The sequence below is a fragment of the Apium graveolens genome, chromosome 3 (assembly GCF_009905375.1).
Source record: "Apium graveolens cultivar Ventura chromosome 3, ASM990537v1, whole genome shotgun sequence".
NCBI classification, from domain to species: domain Eukaryota; kingdom Viridiplantae; phylum Streptophyta; class Magnoliopsida; order Apiales; family Apiaceae; genus Apium; species Apium graveolens.
The window spans coordinates 58,269,642-58,290,641 of NC_133649.1; the positions used below are offsets into that span (position 1 = coordinate 58,269,642).

Sequence of the window (21,000 nt, forward strand, 5' to 3'; positions counted from 1 at the left end):
ATGTCTTCAGGCCATGCCAATAGAGAACCAACTGCTTGGCGGATTGTCTCTATTTCACCAGCTATTGGGACCAGGACCAAGGCGTCTTCCTTAATGATTCCGTCCACTTGAACACGTACATATCCTGGTTGCAGAGGCACCCCATGTACTGAGCTAGACATTCCATCTTGGGAAAAACCATACCAAACGCAACTACATTCTCAATATTGTCCACTGCCAACTCGCACTTTCGCGGTTCCTAAATTTAAAATTGACAGGGCACATATTATGTTATGTTGTTGTCATTATCAATCAACAATACTTGACTGACCATTATATAAACTATATTTTACCTTTTTTCCGGGGGGCGAAGGCTCCAAATGATCAAGAGCAACACAATCATCTTCATTCTCATCCACTGTCAATTTTTTTTCAATTTCAGGAAATAATTTATGCTTGATTTCATTAACCTCTTCATTTTCTCGTACTCCACAACTTGCTTTGTCAGAAATTGGCGATTGCAATTTCGATGCAGTAACCACTGCTTTCAGCTCAGACTTCAGCTCCGCAATCTGTGACATGAACTCCATTTTCGTTTGCTCAAACTCATTCTATGTTTTCTCAAACTCAGCTTTGGTGATTCTGGTCCTTTTATCTTTTCCTTTTGGCAATTTGAAGTATGTTGTCGGAGTTACAAAGCTTCCGACTCCCCGAACCCGACATGAATGCTCGGGAGTATTCAGTGCAACATACAGCACATCTTTACTTCCATATGGAATGAACTCACCCTTGCACTTCTTTTCTATCAACTCATCCTGTTAGGACAAAAATTAGTATAGAGCACTTGCAAAATAGATGCCACTGTTCTGCACAACTCTTGCATCGTCTCTGCTTTTTATGAAGTATCGGACGCCATCAACAAGAAAATCCTCATATGTCAAGACAGAAAAAGAGGGTTTGCCAGCAAGCCATCTTATTGTTTCAGAAACACTTTCACCATTCTTGATTATATCACTAACGTTTTTTCAAACCAACTAGAAAAAAGCCGATTATGTTCTCTAATCAGCCATCGTGTAGTCTTTTTTTTAACTAGGTAAGTTCTTTCTAGAAATTCCTTGTGCATCCTATACAAATGCATGTATTAAATCAGGAACTACACAAACATTTGCTAAAAATGATGAATTGGAAAATGGTAATTAATTTAACTTACGTAATGTATGGATACACTTCGGAGTTGTTTAAAAGAACACGCAGATGAGCCTCGTCTTGTTCTTTTTCATCCACTGACTTCATAATTGCAGTAGATAGTGGACCAGAAAACTTGCCTTCGTCTTTCGAGAGACCGGAAGTTGTACAACTTTGGCGAAGAAATTCGATACAAAATTCTATAGATTCTTCTCCAAGATAACTTTCGGCTATGAATCCTTCCGGATAAAATCGGTTTCGCACATAACTTTTCAACACTTTGTTGAACCGTTCAAAGGGATACATCCATCTATAAAAAACCGGACCACACAAACGTAATTCCCTAACCAAATGGACTGTGAGATGTATCATTACATCGAAAAATGAGGGAGGAAATTTTTTTTCCAGCTCGCACAAGGTTAATACCGCTTCTGACTGCAATCTATCCGATTTTGACACATCTACAACTTTGTTGCACAGAGAATTGAAAAAGAAACACAACATTATGATGCTAACCCTAACATTTTTCGGGAGTATTGAACGAATTGAAACTGGGAGCAGTTGTTGATGTAGTACATGACAATCGTGGTACTTCAACCCCAACAACTTTAAATCAGGAATTGATACACAATTTTTTATGTTCGATGAATGGCTATAAGGAAGTTTCATTGATGCCAACGATGTAATATCTGGGATATATCGTGTAATTATTTTTGCTAATAAATAATTAATATATGTGTTCAGTATCTATTCTGTGAATTATTTGTTAAGTGTTAAATGTGTTTGGATGTTTAAAAATATTATTAATTGAGTATTTTAATTTTTATATGTCCAAAATAAAATATAGATAATTTTTATATCTTACTAATTATTTTTATGTTGATTTATGAATTTATAAGAATCATATGGAATTTATAAAATCTTTTTCCGGGTATTTAAAATCTATTTTTAAAAACGGGAACCAACCGACGTCATCCGTTGTTACGTTTTTGGAACCCGAAACTCTTCTGAGAACTCCTTCCTAACCTAATTGTAATGTTCCGAGCATATTCCATGTTTCGACTTTTTCGATCCGGCGTACGGTTTGTCCTGCGCGGGTCCCGGCGCAACATTTTCGATACAATATTCATTTCGGTAAATCAATAAAACTCGTGTTTTCGATAAACGAGAGCTTTTTATTAAACTATCCCAATTATCACCTCGTAGTACGTGTAACCAGGCGCTGAGACTAAGACCGCAGTACAAATTATACTGATTTGGATAATTGTCCCGAAAACCGATACCGTTTGGATCAGTTTTTATAAATAAATGTGCCGTTTTATATCCGGAATGATCCAACGGGATACTAAATTTTTGTAATTATAAATAGCCTTTACCGTATTTTATTTCGTATCAAAAAATCATTTGCAGTCAGTAATTATATAAATTTTCAGAGAAAATTCATATATTGATAAACCTTTCTGAGAATCAAACCAACAATCGGAGGTGTTAACGGAGTCCGTTTGAAAAGCTCGAGTACTCAAAACGAAGGTCTTGAGGTGTTCTATCAGATTATGTGTTCCAAATCACTGCAGAAATCAAGGTTTATTTTCTGAAAAAATATTTATTTTTGAATTAATTTTATTAAAAATATGAATTTTTGTTCGAATGATTGTTTGTATGATTTGATGCTTGCATGTTGTAGAGCTGGTTTTCCTGATGATTTTCATATGTCATACGTCTGATTTGGAGTTCAATAACATGCTCAAAAGTGGGTTTAATTCTCGAATTTTAAAATTAGGGTTTATAACCCGTATAAATATTTTCAATTGAAATTTGGGGCTTTTTGATTTAGGGGTTATTAGTTGTTGATTTATAGTGGATTATGTTCCTTATGAAATTTGCAATCGATTGGTATCGTTAACAGAGGATGTCTGAATCGAAGAGAGTTGTGTTTTGAAAATTTCCGAAGTTCGCCGGAAACCGGCGATGTTCTTGGCCAATTTCCGGCCAAGTCTGGGGTTATTTGAATGATTTGATTGCATGAATAAGTTCCTGGTTGTCTGTAGATATGATCTGGAGCTTGTGGTGAGGTGAGGGTGCCGGGATCGCGTTCTCCGACCACCCCTGTATTTTCCGGCGAAAAATGTTTTAAAAATCATTTTAAATATCCGAAAGCCTATTTATGACCCGAGACTTCTTTATAAATGATATACCATTGACTATGTGAAGTGTTATGTGTTATATGTTACTTGTTGGTTAACTGTCGGTCTATATATTCGATGTTTACTTGTTTATTGCGTAACTTTCAATCCGTTAATCGGATTTGGGTGAAACGAAGGGTAGATAGAAGTATGTGTTGAATAGAATCGTATTAGTTGAATATTGATAGATGCTTATGATATGTGAGCAGAAGAGGCAAGGCGTAGGAAAGGGAAACAAGTTGTCGAGGAGTAAGACAGTCGTGACTGAAAGCGAGTGCAGTATAATAAGCTAGTACCAGGCAAGTGTTCTGAACTTTCTCGAGATATTATAGTGATTGATAGTCCTATTTTATATTGCAAGTGCTTTGAAGCACTGAACCCTAAACCCTGATTCCATTTATTGATCTTGAGCTGTAAACCTGATTCTTTCTAAACCATTGATTGTTGTATACCCAAATACGAACCTCAAATGTACGATACTACTCCACAAATACATACAAACTAATTATCAAACACTGAACCAGATTTCTTACACACTCAAACCATTGTATCTTATGCTTTAAAAGACCAAATCCTTGAAACCCTGAAACACTGATTCTTTTATTATACAATTCTTTCACTACCTAACAGCCAAGATTTGGAAATGCCATATTGATCTTTATGCAGATTGAAACCATTTTTATTATTGAACGTCCAATGTTATTAATGATCCTGTTTATTGTTTATTACTGCTTATTCTGTTATTATGGTAGAATTGGATTGTTTTTATAAATTGTGGACCAGATTCGTGGTCAGGCCATATAATGGTCACGTTAGGCCAATGTGTGCCTTGGATCCAGTAGTTAGAGCAGTGTTGTGTACTTTGCTCGGGGTTAGTGCGTGACTGATCAGCAGCCTAACCTTGGTTTTTTAAAATGAAAATATAATATCCAATTCTAAATCATAATCCATTGTTCACTTGTTATCGTAACCATATTTACCTGATGATCATTATTCTCAGTTTTGTCATTGTGACTTGCTGAGCTAGTTAGCTCATTTGTGCGATGTTGTTTATGTTCTTTTCCAGTTAAGAAGGAACCAGTTGGTACCGAGGATCCCCAGTCCAGCGCGAGAGCTAGGGGTTCAGGTTGATCGAGTTGAGCTAGTAGGCTTCTTTTGGGAGTAATTTAAGTTTGTAAAAGTTTGTAATAATGTTTCATACTCAGTTCTGAGTTTGGATAGTTGGGATTTGAACGGTTTGTAATATAAGTAAGTGTGTTTGGCTTGTGTGCATACTTTAACCTGTTGTGGTCCGTGGTAGTTGGTAAGTAGGGTCACTGCATATTATTATCTTTATCATTGTTATAAGCAGGTTGTTAATAAGGTGTGTGTGTGTGGACCCCAAACTTCTGACCCGGGTTTGGAGGGCGCCACAGGTTTGGTATCAGAGCTATAGGTTATAAGTCACTGACACAAGCCTAGGATTGATGGGAATGGGTAGAGGGTTAGGATTAGAAGTAAGGAATAGAAAGATAGAACGTCGAGAGGTTGAGTGCTATGGTATAACAGGTATTAGTGTAATTCGCGTTATGGTTCGAGATTCTTATATTGCGATATGATTTCAGATAGCAGCGATGGCCGACTCTTTTATCCCCGTATCAGCTGATCACTCAGATCCTTCAGTTGGAATACCGTCTTCAGACCCACGTCCTGTTGTTCCACCAGTGTTGGCTATTCTACCTCCACCTATGTTGCAGCCCGTACCACTGCTGGCTATTCCACCTCCAGGCATAAGGCCACCTATCAGAGGACCCCCACCTGCTGATTCAGGCTTTACTAGTCACTCAGTTACAGGAGTACCTTCCCAGTTCTCTTCATATCCTGTCCCATATCATCAGTTTGAGGATTGCCTTATGGAGCAGCGATTCCTACAGGGTCAGATTCAGGAGTTCCTACATATTATGCGTACCAGAGAGGTTGGGAGTGGTGAGAGGCGACTCAGAGAGAGGCTCCAGGCATTTCGTAGAGCAGCTGCAGTGAGGATTGCTGAGGCTACACATGAGGACATCACCCCTGATTTCCTAGTGGAGTGGGCGAAGTGGGATCTAGAGGAGCTTGAGGAGATTGGAGGTCCAGACTTGCCATGAGTTAGAGATCCAGAGATACTGAGCAGTATTGTGATGGTTATGTAGTATGTACAGTAGTGTGTAATGTGTATCAGTAGACTTTTGGGTTGTATTTATAGACTAGCTATGCTAACTCGTGAGTAGGTTGTTGTACCCTTTTGCTTTTACTTTCGAAGCGTCTTTACGCTTATACTACCCAAAACTTTTAATCTATATATATCAGTACATTTTCCTTCCCAGTATTGTCATTCATTTTACTGCACCTGTTTTACTTTACCTTATTTATTGCACCAGTTATACCCCTGTGATACCATGTACCCTGTTTTTCATAACTGTTTATATTCTGTAAAGAAGCATGCAATTTACTTAGTTACAACTATTTTCAAAAAGAGATATTTCTGTTTTACAAAAAATTTCTTTTATGCAAAGAATTTGATTTAAAAGCTAAATAAGTTGTTTGATTCTTTACAGAAAATGCCTCCTAGGAGAAATACCCGCACCAACACCCAGAATGAAGAAACCAACAACAACAATAACAACCAAGATGATACAAACCAGAATGTGAACCCAGGACCTATAGACCCAGCAAAAGCCCAGATTCTTCAAATCTTGGCCCAACAAACAGTTCACCTGGCACAACAACAACAAAGACAGACCAATTCCCAAGTAACTTTCAAAACTTTTCAGGCAGTAAAGCCACCAGAATTCAAGGGTTCCTTAGAACCGATTGAAGCAAATGTTTGGTTAAAGGAGATAGAGAAGGCATTTGCCTTGGTAAAAGTAAAGGACGGACAGAAGGTTGAGTTTGCAAGTTACTATTTGAAGAATGAGGCCACCTATTGGTGGGAGATGGTGAAGACATTAGAAGGTACAGATGTTATTACTTGGGAGAGGTTTAAGGAATTGTTTTTAGAAAAGTATTTTCCTCAGTTATTCGAGGATCAGATGGAGTTGAAGTTTTTAGAACTAAAGCAAGGAAACATGTCGGTGACAGATTATGAGAGCAAGTTTGAGGAATTGTCAAGGTATGTGCCGTCTTATGTGGATACTGACAGGAAGAAGGCTAAAAGATTCCAGTAAGGTTTGAAGCCATGGATCAGAAGGAAAGTAGCCATTTTTGAATTGGATACCTATGTAGGAGTTGTACAGAAGGCTATGATCGCAGAGACAGAGAGTGAGATGTCACAGAAGGAGAAAGAAAGCAAGAAAAGGAAATTTGAAGGGAATAAAGGTCAGTCACAACCAGGGAAGTTTCTAAATTTTAAGAAGGGCAAGTTTCAATCAGGGAGGAATTTTAATTTCAGGAGATAAAATGCAAGCGACGGAGGCCAGGGCAACCGTCCAGTTAATGCGAATCAGCCAAATCAGTTGATATTAACTTTTCCAGATTGTCAAGTATGTGGGAAGAAACATGGGGGAGTTTGTAATAAGATGAATGTAGTTTGTTTCAAGTGAAATCAGAAAGGGCTTTATTCAAGGGAGTGCCGAAATCAGCCAGCAAGAGAGCCATCAAATAAGGATCAGTCTATCCGGAATCCAGCAGTGAAGGTTACAGCCATTGGATTTACGTGCTTTAAATGTGGGAAACCAGGACATATAGCCAGAGATTGCAAGACACCAGCCCCAGTCAGTAATGCATTAAGGATTATGGGGTCTACCCCAGCAGTGAATGAGACTCCAAGGGCTAGAGTTTTTGACATGTCTGTGAAGGATTCTATCCAGGATACGGATGTCGTGGTAGGTACGCTTAATGTGAATTTTTTATGTGCTAAAGTGTTAATAGATTCGGGAGCAACTCGATCATTTGTTTCACAAGATTTTGTTAGTAAGCTAAATTGCCCAGTTGAATATTTAAATGAAATAATGACTGTGGAATTAGCAAATCAAGAACGAGTATCTGTTAATCAAATTTGTGGGAATTGTGAGATTGAGATTTCTGGTAGTAAGTTTTGTGTAGATTTGATACCATTTAAGTTAGGAGAATTTGACGTTATCTTAGGAATGGATTGGTTATCTAAGCACGATGCCCAGATAGATTGTCGAAATAAGAAGGTAATGGTGAAGACGCCAGACGAAAGAATAGTAACGTTCAAGGGCCAGAAACAAGTAAAGAAGTTCTTAACGATGATTCAAGCCAAGAAGTTACTACGACAAGGATGCGAGCATTTCGTGGCATATGTGATTAATAGGAGTCAGGAGCCAGCAAAACTTGAAGATATTCCAGTAGTGAATGAATTTCCAGACGTGTTTCCCGACGAGTTACCAGGACTTCCTCCAGATAGAGAAATTGATTTTGCAATCGACTTAGCACCTGGAACAGAACCGGTATCCAAGGCCCCGTATAGAATGGCGCCCGTTGAGATGAAAGAGCTAGCGAAGCAATTACAAGAGTTGTTAGAGAAAGGAGTAATCAGACCCAGTGCGTCCCCGTGGGGAGCCCCGGTATTATTTGTCAAGAAGAAAGATGGAAGCATGAGACTGTGCATCGACTATAGGGAGCTCAACAAGCTTACAATCAAGAACAAATATCCGTTACCCAGAATTGACGATCTATTTGATCAATTGAAGGGAGCCAAGTACTTCTCCAAGATTGATTTAAGATCGGGATATCATCAACTGAAGATTAAGCCAGAAGATATACTGAAGACAGCTTTCAGAACAAGGTATGGACATTACGAATTTTTAGTGATGTCTTTCGGATTGACCAATGCCCCGGCAGCGTTTATGGACCTGATGAACAGAATTTTCAAGGAATACTTGGATAAGTTCGTTATTGTGTTTATAGATGATATTTTGATTTGTTCAAAGGCGGAAGGGGATCATGCGGAACATCTGAGAACAGCTTTGGAGATTTTAAGGAAAAAGAAGTTATATGCTAAATTCTCGAAGTGTGAGTTTTGGCTACAGGAAGTTCAGTTCTTAGGACACATAGTCAGTTATGAAGGGATCAAAGTGGACCCGGCAAAGATCGAGACAATTATAAATTGGGAAAGACCAAGAACACCCACCGAGGTAAGAAGTTTCTTGGGATTAGCGGGATATTATCGTCGATTCGTTCAAAATTTTTCAAGGATTGCAATACCATTGACAAAGCTTACACGGAAGAATGAAAAGTTTATATGGAACGACAAGTGTGAAGAAAGTTTTCAGAAATTGAAGCAACGATTAATCACATCACCTGTTTTGTCACTTCCAGACAATCAAAGGAATTTTGTAATTTATAGCGATGCTTCTCATAAAGGACTAGGATGCGTTCTAATACAGCACGAGAAGGTGATTGTGTATGCGTCAAGGCAATTGAAACCACACGAACAGAAATATCCTACTCACGATTTGGAGCTAGTAGACATAGTTTTTGCTTTGAAAATTTGGAGACATTATCTGTATGGAGAAAAGTGCGAGATTTACACGGATCAAAAAAGCTTAAAGTACATATTCATATAGAAGGAGCTTAATATGAGGCAAAGGAGATGGTTAGAATTAATCAAGGATTACGACTGCTCGATTAATTATCATCCCGGTAAAGCGAACGCTGTAGCAGACGCGTTGAGTCGGAAGGAAAAGTTAAATGTGTTATCAGTACTTGAAGAGATATATATGGAATTTGAGAAACTGGAATTGGAGATTAAAGTTTGCAGGCCTAATGAAGCAAAAGTGTACAGTATGACTTTTCAGCCGGAGTTGCTAGGGAAAATAGAGAAGTGTCAGGGAGATGTAATGGATCAAGATATAAATCGTTTGGTAGGTGAAGAATTGTGCACGCAGAAGGATGACCAAGGTATTCTTAGGTTTTCTTCAAGAATTTGGATTCCACCGGTGACGGAGTCGAAGAATGAAAGTTTATAGGAAGCACATAATTCAACATATTCAATCCATCCAGGAAGTACCAAAATGTACAGAGATTTAAAGAAAAATTATTGGTGGCCAGATATGAAGAGGGAAATTGCGGAATGGGTTAGCAGATGTTATACATGTCAGAGAGTTAAAGCCGAACATCAAAGACCAAGTGGATTACTACAGCCATTGGAGATTCCAGAGTGGAAGTGGGAACATATTGCCATGGATTTTATAGTTCGATTACCAAGGACAAGGGCTAATCATGATGCCATTTGGGTTATAGTGGATAGACTTACCAAGTCAGCTCATTTTCTGCCTATAAATGAAAGATTTTCACGCGACAAGTTGGTCCATATGTACCTGAAGGAAATTATAGTTCGTCATGGAGTTCCTGTGTCTATCGTATCTGATTGAGATCCAAGATTTAATTCAAGATTTTGGAAGAGTTTTTAAGAATGTTTGGGAACAAGACTGAATATGAGTACAGCCTACCACCCACAGCCGGACGGCCAAAGTGAAAGAACGATCCAGATGATTGAGGACATGTTCCGTGTTTATGCTATTGATTTCGAAGGAAGTTGGGACGAGCATTTACCTCTGATAGAATTTTCTTATAATAATAGTTATCATGCCAGTATTGGGATGCCACCCTATGAAGCCCTTTATCGACGCAAATGCAGATCTCCAGTGTATTGGGATGAAGTAGGAGAACGCAAAATACTTGGACCTGAACTAGTACAACAGACAAAAGAAGTGGTTGAAATTATCCAAAAGAGATTGATAGCCACACAGGACCGTCAAAGGAAATATGCAGACCAGTCCAGAAAAGACATGGAATTCGAAGAAGGAAACTTGGTATTACTGAAAGTATCACCGTGGAAGGGACTAACGAGGTTTAAAAAGAAAGGAAAGATGAGCCCAAGATATGTCGGACCTTTTGAGATTCTAAAGCGTGTTGGCAAAGTAGCTTACGAATTGGCGTTACCTCCGTACATGGAGCACATTCACAATGTTTTTCACGTATCGATGCTTAAGAAATATAATCCAGACTCCAGGCATGTAATAGAATATGAGCCAATAGAGCTTCAGGCAGATTTGTCATATGTAGAGAGTCCGATAGAGATTCTAGAGGAAAGAGAGAAGGTATTGAGGAATAAAGTGGTAAAGCTAGTAAGAGTGTTATGGAGAAACCCAAAGGTTGAAGAGTCAACCTGAGAGTTAGAAAGTGATATAAGAGAAAAGTACCCTCAATTGTTTTCTTAGGAGATTCTGAGGACAGAATCCTTTTAAGGGGGGAAGGATGTAATATCCGGGATATATCGTGTAATTATTTTTGCTAATAAATAATTAATATATGTGTTCAGTATCTATTCTGTGAATTATTTGTTAAGTGTTAAATGTGTTTGGATGTTTAAAAATATTATTAATTGAGTATTTTAATTTTTATATATCCAAAATAAAATATAGATAATTGTCATATCTTCCTAATTATTTTTATGTTGATTTATGAATTTATAAGAATCATATGAAATTTATAAAATCTTTTTCCGGGTATTTAAAATCTATTTTATAAAAACGGGAACCAGCCTACGTCATCCGTTGTTACGTTTTGGAACCCGAAACTCTTCCGAGAACTCCTTCCTAACCCAATTGTAATATTCTGAGCATATTTCATGTTTCGACTTTTTCGATCCGGCGTACGGTTTGTCCTGCGCGGTCCCGGCGTAACATTTTCGATACAATATTCGTTTCGGTAAATCAATAAAACTCATATTTTCGATAAACGGGAGCTTTTTATTAAACTATCCCAATTATCGCCTTGTAGTACGTGTAATCAGGCGCTGAGACCAAGACCGCAGTACAAATTGTACTAATTTGGATAATTGTCCCGAAAACCGATACCGTTTAGACCAGTTTTTATAAATAAACGTACCGTTTTATATCCGGAATGATCCTACGGGATACTAATTTTCCGTAATTATAAATAGCCTTTACCGTATTTTATTTCGTATCAAAAAATCATTTGCAGTCAGTAATTATATAAATTTTCAGAGAAAATTCATATATTCATAAACCTTTCTGAGAATCAAACCAACAATCGGAGGTGTTATCCGAGTCCGTTTGAAAAGCTCGAGTACTCAAAACGAAGGTCTTGAGGTGTTCTATCAGATTCTGTGTTCCAAATCACTGCAGAAATCAAGGTTTATTTTCTGAAAAATTATTTATTTTCGAATTAATTTTATTAAAAATATGAATTTTTTTTCGGATGATTGTTTGTATGATTTGATGCTTGCATGTTGTAGAGCTTGTTTTCCTGATGATTTTTATATGTCATACGTCTGATTTGGAGTTCAATAACATGCTCAAAAGTGGGTTTAATTCTCGAATTTTAAAATTAGGGTTTATAACCCGTATGAATGTTTTCAATTGAAATTTGGGGCTTTTTGATTTAGGGGTTATTAGCTGTTGATTTATAGTAGATTACGTTCCTTATGAAATTTGCAATAGATTGGTATATAGCTCGTTAACAGAGGATGTCTGAATCGAAGGGAGTTGTGTTTTGAAAATTTATGAAGTTCGCCGGTAACCGGCGATGTTCTTGGCCAATTTCCGACCAAGTCTGGGGTTATTTGAATGATTTGATTGCATGAATAAGATCCTGGTTGTCTGTAGATGTGATCTGGAGCTTGTGGTGAGGTGAGGGTGCCGGAATCGTGTTCTCGGGCCACCTCTGTATTTTCCGGCGACGGGGGTTGTAAAATTGCAGTTTGGTACCTGAACTTTTAGGGAAGAAACAGTTTAGTCCCCCAGGTTTCCAGAGTTTGCATATTTTGGATTCCTGTTTATAAATTACTTAAAAATTATATTTCATATTTATTTTAATTATAAAAATTCGTTTTTAATTTCTGAAAATTCCAAAAATTATTATTTTAATTCCAAAAATTATTTTTAATTCAAAAATAAATCTGAATTAATTAGTTAATTAATTTCAGTTAATTTTTAATCGATTAATTGATCAATTAATTCGAAAATTAATTGATTAATTGATTTAATTAATTATTAATTGATTTTAGTTAATTATTTAATTAGATTTAATTATTTAAAAATGATTTAAAAATTCCGAAAAATAGTTTTGAGCTTTAAAATATTATTTTAAATTGTTTTCAAGGCTCGATAATTATTATGAAATTTTTTTGAAGCCAGAATTGGCCAACCGAACCATGTTTACTACTTCGAAATTGATTCAACAATATGTTTTAATTCCGAAAAATGTTTTAAATATCATTTTAAATATCCGAAAGCCTATTTATGACCCGAGACTTCTTTATAAATGATATACCATTGACTATGTGAAGTGTTATGTGTTATATGTGACTTTTTGGTTAACTGTCGGTCTATATATTCGATGTTTACTTGTTTATTGCGTAACTTTCAATCCGTTAATCGGATTTGGGTGAAACGAAGGGTAGATAGAAGTATGTGTTGAATAGAATCGTATCAGTTCAATATTGATAGATGCTTATGATATGTGAGCAGAAGAGGCAAGGCATAGGAAAGGGAAACAGGTAGTCGAGGAGTAAGACAGTCGTGACTGAAAGCGAGTGCAGTATAATAAGCTAGTACCAGGCAAGTGTTCTGAACTTTCTCGAGATATTATAGTGATTGATAGTCCTGTTTTATATTGCAAGTGCTTTGAAGCACTGAACCCTAAACCCTGATTCCAGTTATTGATCTTGAGCCGTAAACCTGATTTTTTCTAATCCATTGATTGTTGTATACCCAAATACGAACCTCAAATGTACGATACTATTCCACAAATACATACAAACTAATTATCAAACACTGAACCAGATTTCTTACACACTCAAACCATTGTATCTTATGCTTTGAAAGACCAAATCCTTGAAACCCTGAAACACTGATTCTTTTGTTATCCAATTCTTTCACTATCTAACAGCTAAGCTTTGGAAATGCCATATTGATCTTTATGCAGATTGAAACCATTTTTATTATTGAACGCCCAATGTTATTAATGATCCTGTTTATTGTTTATTACTGCTTATTCTGTTATTATGGTAGAATTGGATTGTTTTTATAAATTGTGGACCAGATTCGTGGTCAGACCATATAATGGTCAGGCTAGGCCAATGTGTGCCTTGGACCCAGTAGTTAGAGCAGTGCTGTGTGCTTTGCTCGGGGTTAGTGCGTGACTGATCAGCAGCCTAACCTTGGTTTTTAAAATGAAAATATAATATCCAATTCTAAATCATAATCCATTGTTCACTTGTTATCGTAACCATATTTACCTGATGATCATTGTTCTCAGTTTTGTCATTGTGACTTGCTGAGCTAGTTAGCTCATTTGTGCGATGTTGTTTATGTTCTTTTCCAGTTAAGAAGGAACCGGTTGGTACCGAGGATCCCCAGTCCAGCGCGAGAGATAGGGGTTCAGGTTGATCGAGTTGAGCTAGTAGGCTTCTTTTGGGAGTAATTTAAGTTTGTAAAAGTTTGTAATAATGTTTAATACTCAGTTCTGAGTTTGGATAGTTGGGATTTGAACGGTTTGTAATATAAGTAAGTGTGTTTGGCTTGTGTGCATACTTTAACCTGTTGCGATCTGTGGTAGTTGGTAAGTAGGGTCACTGCATATTATTATCTTTATCATTGTTATAAGCAGGTTGTTAATAAGGTGCGTGTGTATGGACCCCAAACTTCTAACCCGGGTTTGGAGGGCGCCACAAACGATTTTAATAGTTTCTTTTTTTTCTATCTTTGAAAGAGTAAAAGCAGAAGGGGGCAAGTAGGTTCTCTTTTCTCCAATTTTTTGTGGAGCCAAGTCTTTCCTAACACCCATTTGAATCATATCAAGACGTGACGCCTCACTATCTTTAGTCATATATCTTATATTTAGAAGGGTCCCAATAAGATTGTCACACACATTGTTCTCGACGTGCATAACATCGAGACAGTGACGGACATGATGGAATTTCCAATATTCTAAGTCAAAGAAAATTGATTTTTTTTCCATGGACAGTGCACCTTGTTTGACTTCTTTACTGCTTTTCCAAAAGAAAATTTTATTCGCTCCTGTTGCAGTAAAACTTCTTCACCGGAAAGGGGTGGACGCGCAAATCCTAACTCTTGTTCACCATTAAAAGCCGCCTTCTTCTTCCTATAAGGATGGTGCCTAGGTAAATATCGACGATGACCTTGGAAAGACATTTTCTTCGAATGAGGTAAGTATTTAGCCGTGGTATCATCCCCACAAACAGGCCAAGACATATAACCCTTATTCACACAACCAGACAAATTACCATATGCGGGAAAGTCATTTATCGTCCACATTAGAATTGCCTTTAAAGTGAAAAAAGATTTAGTATGAACGCCAAACACATTTGGTTCACCTTCTTCCCAAAGCTTCTTCAAATCATCGATCAATGGTTGCAAAAACACGTCAATATTATTACCTCGCTCTTGCGGGCCAGAGACTAATACTGTTAACATCATATATTTTCTTTTCATGCACAACCACGGAGGGAGATTATACGTTGTCAATACTACAGGCTAGCAGCTATACCTATTGTTTAGGTCATTATTGTGTGGGTTTATACCATCAGCTGCCAAGGCTAACTGAATATTTCTTGGCTTATTACCGAAGGTTGGCCACCTATAATCGACATTCCGCAATGAAGGAGAGTCAGCTGGATGGCGCATGTGACCATCTTGACTTCTTTGGTTCACATGCCAAGTCTTTAGTTTAGCGGTAGATTCAGATATAAACATCCGCTTAAATTTGGGAATGATCGGGAAATACCACATAACTTTGGTCGGAACGTTGACTCTCTCTTTACCATCTTTTCCTAACTTCCACCGAGATTTGTGACACTTGGGGCACTCGACAATATCGGAATTGACACCCCTATATAGAATGCAATCATTCGGACATGCATGGATTTTTATATACTCAAGGCCTAGATCAGATAGGGTTTTTTTAGCTGTGTATTCATTAATTAGCAAGACATGATCTTTGGGAAGTAAAGAACCAACCGAAGAGAGTAAATCTGTAAAGGCGCTATCACTAATCCCGAATCTCGCTTTCCAGTTATGTAATTTTAGCATTGATTCTAATTTACTACTATCACTGCCCTCAAATAACGGTTGCTCAGCATCGGCCAAAAACCGCTTGAACTCGTCTGAATCTTTATCACAATCATCACCCAAATTACCCCGATTATATGCTGCTTCACAAATATCACCTACTTCTGATGCCCCAATATTTTCTTCGATATTCTCTTCTATATTCACTGAAGAGGGAGTCGGCATTGTGCTAGCGGCATATGACCTAGGATTGGCACTAGCCATATGCCAAATCCAGTTTATATACCCCAAACTAAAGCTATTTTCATACAAATGACCTCTAATGATTTTCACAGAGAACTTTTTGAAATTACAGCAACGTGCATATGGACAGGGTATTAGTTTAGGATCTTTACAGTTTTCTTTGGCGTATAATAGAAAGTTTTCAACCCCGATCTCATACTCTAATGAATCCTTATCAGCCCGCATCCATGATTTATCCATATATAGACACGTACACCTGATTATAAGTTCAATATCAAATACTAAACAACTACATAGCTTACACATTATTTACAACAATTGTTACTCATGTTATTTTGTTTAAAAATATATCGAGATAATTTAATATATGATTAACTTACTTGGTGCAATTGTGTATTTAATTTATAATTATGATTCTTATTAGGTTAGATGCAGGACATAAAACAGGACACAAAACAGGACACTACTACACTACTAATAAATGATGCACTTATCAATTCACACTAGTACACTACTAATGATAACACTACAGATTTAAAAAAAGAAAATTATAAAAATAATTACATTATCTATATGTTCAAGTCAAGGTGCACAAGTAATTAGCTATGTGTTCAAGTAATTTAGTACACAAAGAAAAGAGTAAAGGCAAATTTTGAAAAAAAGAAAATCCATGGAAGTCTGTTACTTTTTAGAGCAAGAGTGAAATACTGCAATTGTGAGTCCTAAACTTAAGTTGTCGGTAATGTTTTAAAACATAAAGTTGGCTTCACACTATGCAACATACCAAAACCAATAACATATAAAGACCAAAACCAAAATTTATACACAAAACCAATAGAACAAACACTATCATTAAATTTTCAGAACCAAAAGAAGTTAACAAACATACAATATAAAGACAAATATACAATATCATACATTTATCACTTTAAAAAAGAAAAAAACATACAATATCATACACATCATATAAAGATAAAGACATGCAGATACATACAATATAATGCCATACAACATCATACGTAATTTATACATACAATATCATACCATACAATATCATACCTAATTGGTCCAAAAATCCCTAATTTATAAAATCCCCAACTAAACAAGTTCGAACAAAATTAGGGTTCATAGAGAGCTTACCAAACCCAAAGCAAAGGAGTTGGTGCTTCGATTCGACTCAAACCTAGCTTCGGCTCAAACCCAGCTTCGACTCAACCCTAGCTTCGATTGGAGCTTCAATTGAGCTTCGATTGTGAGCTTCAAACCTAATAGCTTCGATTCTTTCAGTTTTTTGACTTCGATTGTGAGCTTCAAATGGCTTCGATTGCTTCAGTAGTGAGAGTGGTTGAGAGAGTCGGGGTGAGAGAATGTGGGAGTTATGTTTTTTAGTTTTTAGTTTTATATTTTTAGTTTTTAGTCTTATGTTTTTTGTTTTTTATTTGGCGGGAATATGGGTGAAATATTTGGGGGGAAGTCAATTTGTCTAAGGGGGGGAACAAATTTGGAGGGGGGAACATATACACTACTTAAAGTATAAACAGGAAAAGACACGGGCTGATTTAGCATGCTTTTTTTCAGCTTACATTAGACATCGGTTGAACTACAAATTGATGTCTATATAAATCATAGACATCGGTTTTATTGGGACCGATGTTGATAGTACTCTTTTACATCGGTTGCAGCAACAACCCATGCCTAAAGGGCGATGTCTATTAACAGATTTCTAGTAGTGAGTAATTTTCCTTTCTATTTTGCATCCTGTAAAATCTATATATGAGTATCCTATTAGCTTAAAATCTAATTCCCTAGGATACCATAATCCTAGATCAGCTGTACCCTTGAGGTACTTGAAAATTCTTTTCACAACTATTAGATGAGGTTCTCTTGGATCAGCCTGAAATCTTGCACAAAGACAGGTTGCATACATGATATCAGGTCTACTTGCAGTTAAATAGATTAAAGAGCCAATCATACCTCTGTAGTTAGTAATATCTACTGATGCTCCAGTATCTTTATCTAACTTGGTTGCAATGGCCATGGGAGTTGATGCAGTAGAACTGTCTTACATTCCAAATTTCTTGAGTAGATTTCTGGTGTACTTGGATTGACTGATGAAAGTGCCTTCATCAGTTTGTTTGACTTGAAGTCCCAGAAAATAACTCAACTCTCCCATCATACTCATTTGATATCTTGACTGCATTAACTTGGAAAATCTTTCACAATGTTTTGTATTTGTAGAGCCAAAGATGATATCATCAACATATATCTGTACCAAAAGTAAGTCCTTTCCATGGTTGAGGTAGAATAAAGTCTTGTCAATTGTGCCTCTGTTAAATCCACTTTCCAGAAGAAATTGAGCTAAAGTCTCATACCATGCTTTTGGAGCTTGCTTAAGGCCATAAAGTGCTTTATCAAGCCTGTAGATATGATTTGGAAATTTTGGATCTACAAAGCCTGGAGGTTGTTCAACATATACCTCTTCTTTCAATTCTCCATTGAGAAAAGCACTTTTTACATCCATTTGAAAGACTTTAAACTTCTTGTGAGCAGCATAAGTGTAACACCCCCAAATCCGGGGTCGGGGATCCGAGTTGACACGAGTTCCATTTCCCTTAATAACACCCAATCTTAATAAACAATCAACTACTTTGTACTGTGACCCCACAATAAACACACACACCACAAGTTATAGTCTCAGAGATGAATATCCAAAAGTAACACGAGTCATTTTATTTCAAAATTATATGCCATTACACCTTAAAAGGATTTCTGAATAGATTTACATTTCTTTGCCATTATTACAATTGATAAAGATACATAAGTCTGGTTGATCAATAGTTGAAAACCTAGCCTATTGGTAGCTCCTACCTCAGCTATGGCGGCATCAACGCTTCCAGAAGACTGCAGAACATTTTCTAACCGCTTACGAATCGGGAGCTTGGTCCTGTTCATCTTTTCTATCTGTTGTTGTGTGATGAAAGAAGAAAGCAAGGGTGAGCAGCAAGCCCGCCAAAATAATATGTATAATGATTAACAATATATGAGCCTTCTCATAGTACTCATGAAAGTCTTGGTCAAAAGAAATGAACCAAGTTTGATATCTTAATACAATGAAGTCGCAAAATATTCAGTATATATGCATATATACTTTTCAAAATCTTGGAAGTCCTCTTCCATGCATAATATACACAGAGTTCCAGTTTATAACTGTATAAAACTATCGTTGCAAGGTGATCTCATATATCTAACCTTGTCTCAACATTTTTCTGAAAATCTTTGACATGCATAAGATAATCATTTACTAGATATAAGTTTAAAAGATGAAGTTACAAGATACTCCAATATACTTATATCTTTTCCAAATACTACTTGAACTACCACCGTTCAAGTTATAATGAGCTTTCAACAGTTCATCACATAGATGAGACTACAAGACAAGATTTGAATAGATTAATCTTTGAAGTATTATTGAAGGAAATGAAGTTATGATATACTTCATTAAGTCCCGATATATATATATATATATATATATATATATATATATATATCCACATATACATCTTCTTTATACATTTCCGGAAAGCCTCTGTCATGTAAAGTATGAATAAAATTTGTAACATCCAATAAATATTTGGAAGGAAAAAGAATTGTGGCATAAACCCGATATCTTGTTGATCAGGCAAAGATACCAATAAGTAACCTTTTCTACTAGTAGATGGATGAATCCCCCACCGGTCATCACCCTGGCCACATAAGGACCTTGTGCTGGACCACCACCCGGCCTCTTACGCGTTGATGGACTGCCACCCAGCCACTTACATTTTGATATACCGTACCCCGGCCTGTTGCTTATGCCGACTCAATTAGAGGGACTTACTTCCCGAACGTTGGGCAAGTAATCAAATTGTTTTCTCAAAACAGCAACCACGTTGCGAATGTAAAATACACCACAGAGCCGGATCCCCAGGTTTTGAGCGAGTATTTAAATCCCCTTCGAAAGGAGGATCTTAAATATAAAAGAATGAGTTTTGGGATCCGCCCTAACTTTTAGAAATCATTTTGAAGACTCGAAAACATTTTTACGAATGTTTGGAGTACTGCTGATTTATTAAAATAAATCAGTCCCGATATATTAGAAATATCTGAATATTATTATTTAAATAATATTCTCATAAAGATAATCCTTATAAAAATAATCGAAGTAGAAGTTTTAAAACTCATACTTGAAATGAATATTAAATAACCAAAGATATACTTATACGAAAGTACTATCTTTATTTGAATAATCGAAAATAAGTTTGATTATCGAAACATTATTCTTTAATAAAATAAAGAATATTATTAAATAATAAGCGGAGTCATAATACCTCGAATGAATATTATAAATAATATTCATTAAATAAAATAAACGGAGTCATACATCGTCAAATGAATATCCAATTAATAATCATTAAATAGAATAAACAGAGTCATAAGTCCTCGAATGATTATTCAAATAATATTCATTAAATAAAATAAAGTTATCGAATAAACCTTATTCGATCAATAGTTTTGAAAATTATATCCCTATATATATAAATATATATATATAATATACTCGGGAACATCGACTCCCGGTTTAGAAATATGTTCACCTTTGGGTCCCCTATACCCAGGGTATACGCAACTACTGCTTATCTCTAGCATAGGTATTATGCAACTATAAGCATTGAAATCAACAGATAGATAACCAGATTACGAAACAAACATGCATATATACCATATCAGCATGCTCCAATATATCACAAAATTTGCTAATAACAAACATGCACTTATCACAAGATAATGCATATACATATATTTACATCACAACAACAGTATAACGGGTAGAAAACTTGCCTGAGCGACTGGGGGTTATAAATGGCTTGGGACGAGTCTGGTAACCTATAAACAACATATAAGTTGGAATTAAACCAAAGTCACTTGTAAATCTATACTTTAACCAATTTAGACTCTAACGCTCGTTTTGCGCTTAATGATTCTCTTAAGTCGCTCGAGTACCCTCGGCTCCACCATTTTTAATAAATTAACCATTATGAGTTTTAAGGCGATTCTTTCGCGAGTGTCTTACCAACTGCCTAACACACTTTACATAAATATTTCATACTCCAATTAGCCCTTTTTGGTCTTTAACATATGTTTCAAAGTAAGGCGAGGGGTAATGATTCGTTCGCGAAACGTCATTACTTAAAACGGCCGTTTCTCCTAAACCGTACATCGGAATCAAACGAACCACATATCAAAACGAAGCTCGTAACATGAACTATCTAAACATGGCAATGGTCAAAACCTAGCAGGGAGTTCTCGGGTCCTAATGTTATGAACAAAAG

The 21,000-nt window shown here is 36.4% G+C and overlaps 1 protein-coding gene across 1 annotated transcript; it reads right to left on the reverse strand.

Annotated features, from left to right (window-relative positions):
• Positions 1-14,287: 14,287 nt before the first annotated feature.
• LOC141714245 (uncharacterized) lies at positions 14,288-15,871 on the reverse strand. The gene is made up of 2 exons (XM_074517777.1): positions 14,902-15,871; positions 14,288-14,784 (listed from the first exon to the last, which is right to left on the reverse strand). The coding sequence occupies exons 1-2, from the start codon at positions 15,869-15,871 to the stop codon at positions 14,288-14,290; spliced, it is 1,467 nt and encodes a 488-aa protein (XP_074373878.1).
• Between the last annotated feature and the right edge of the window lie 5,129 nt (positions 15,872-21,000).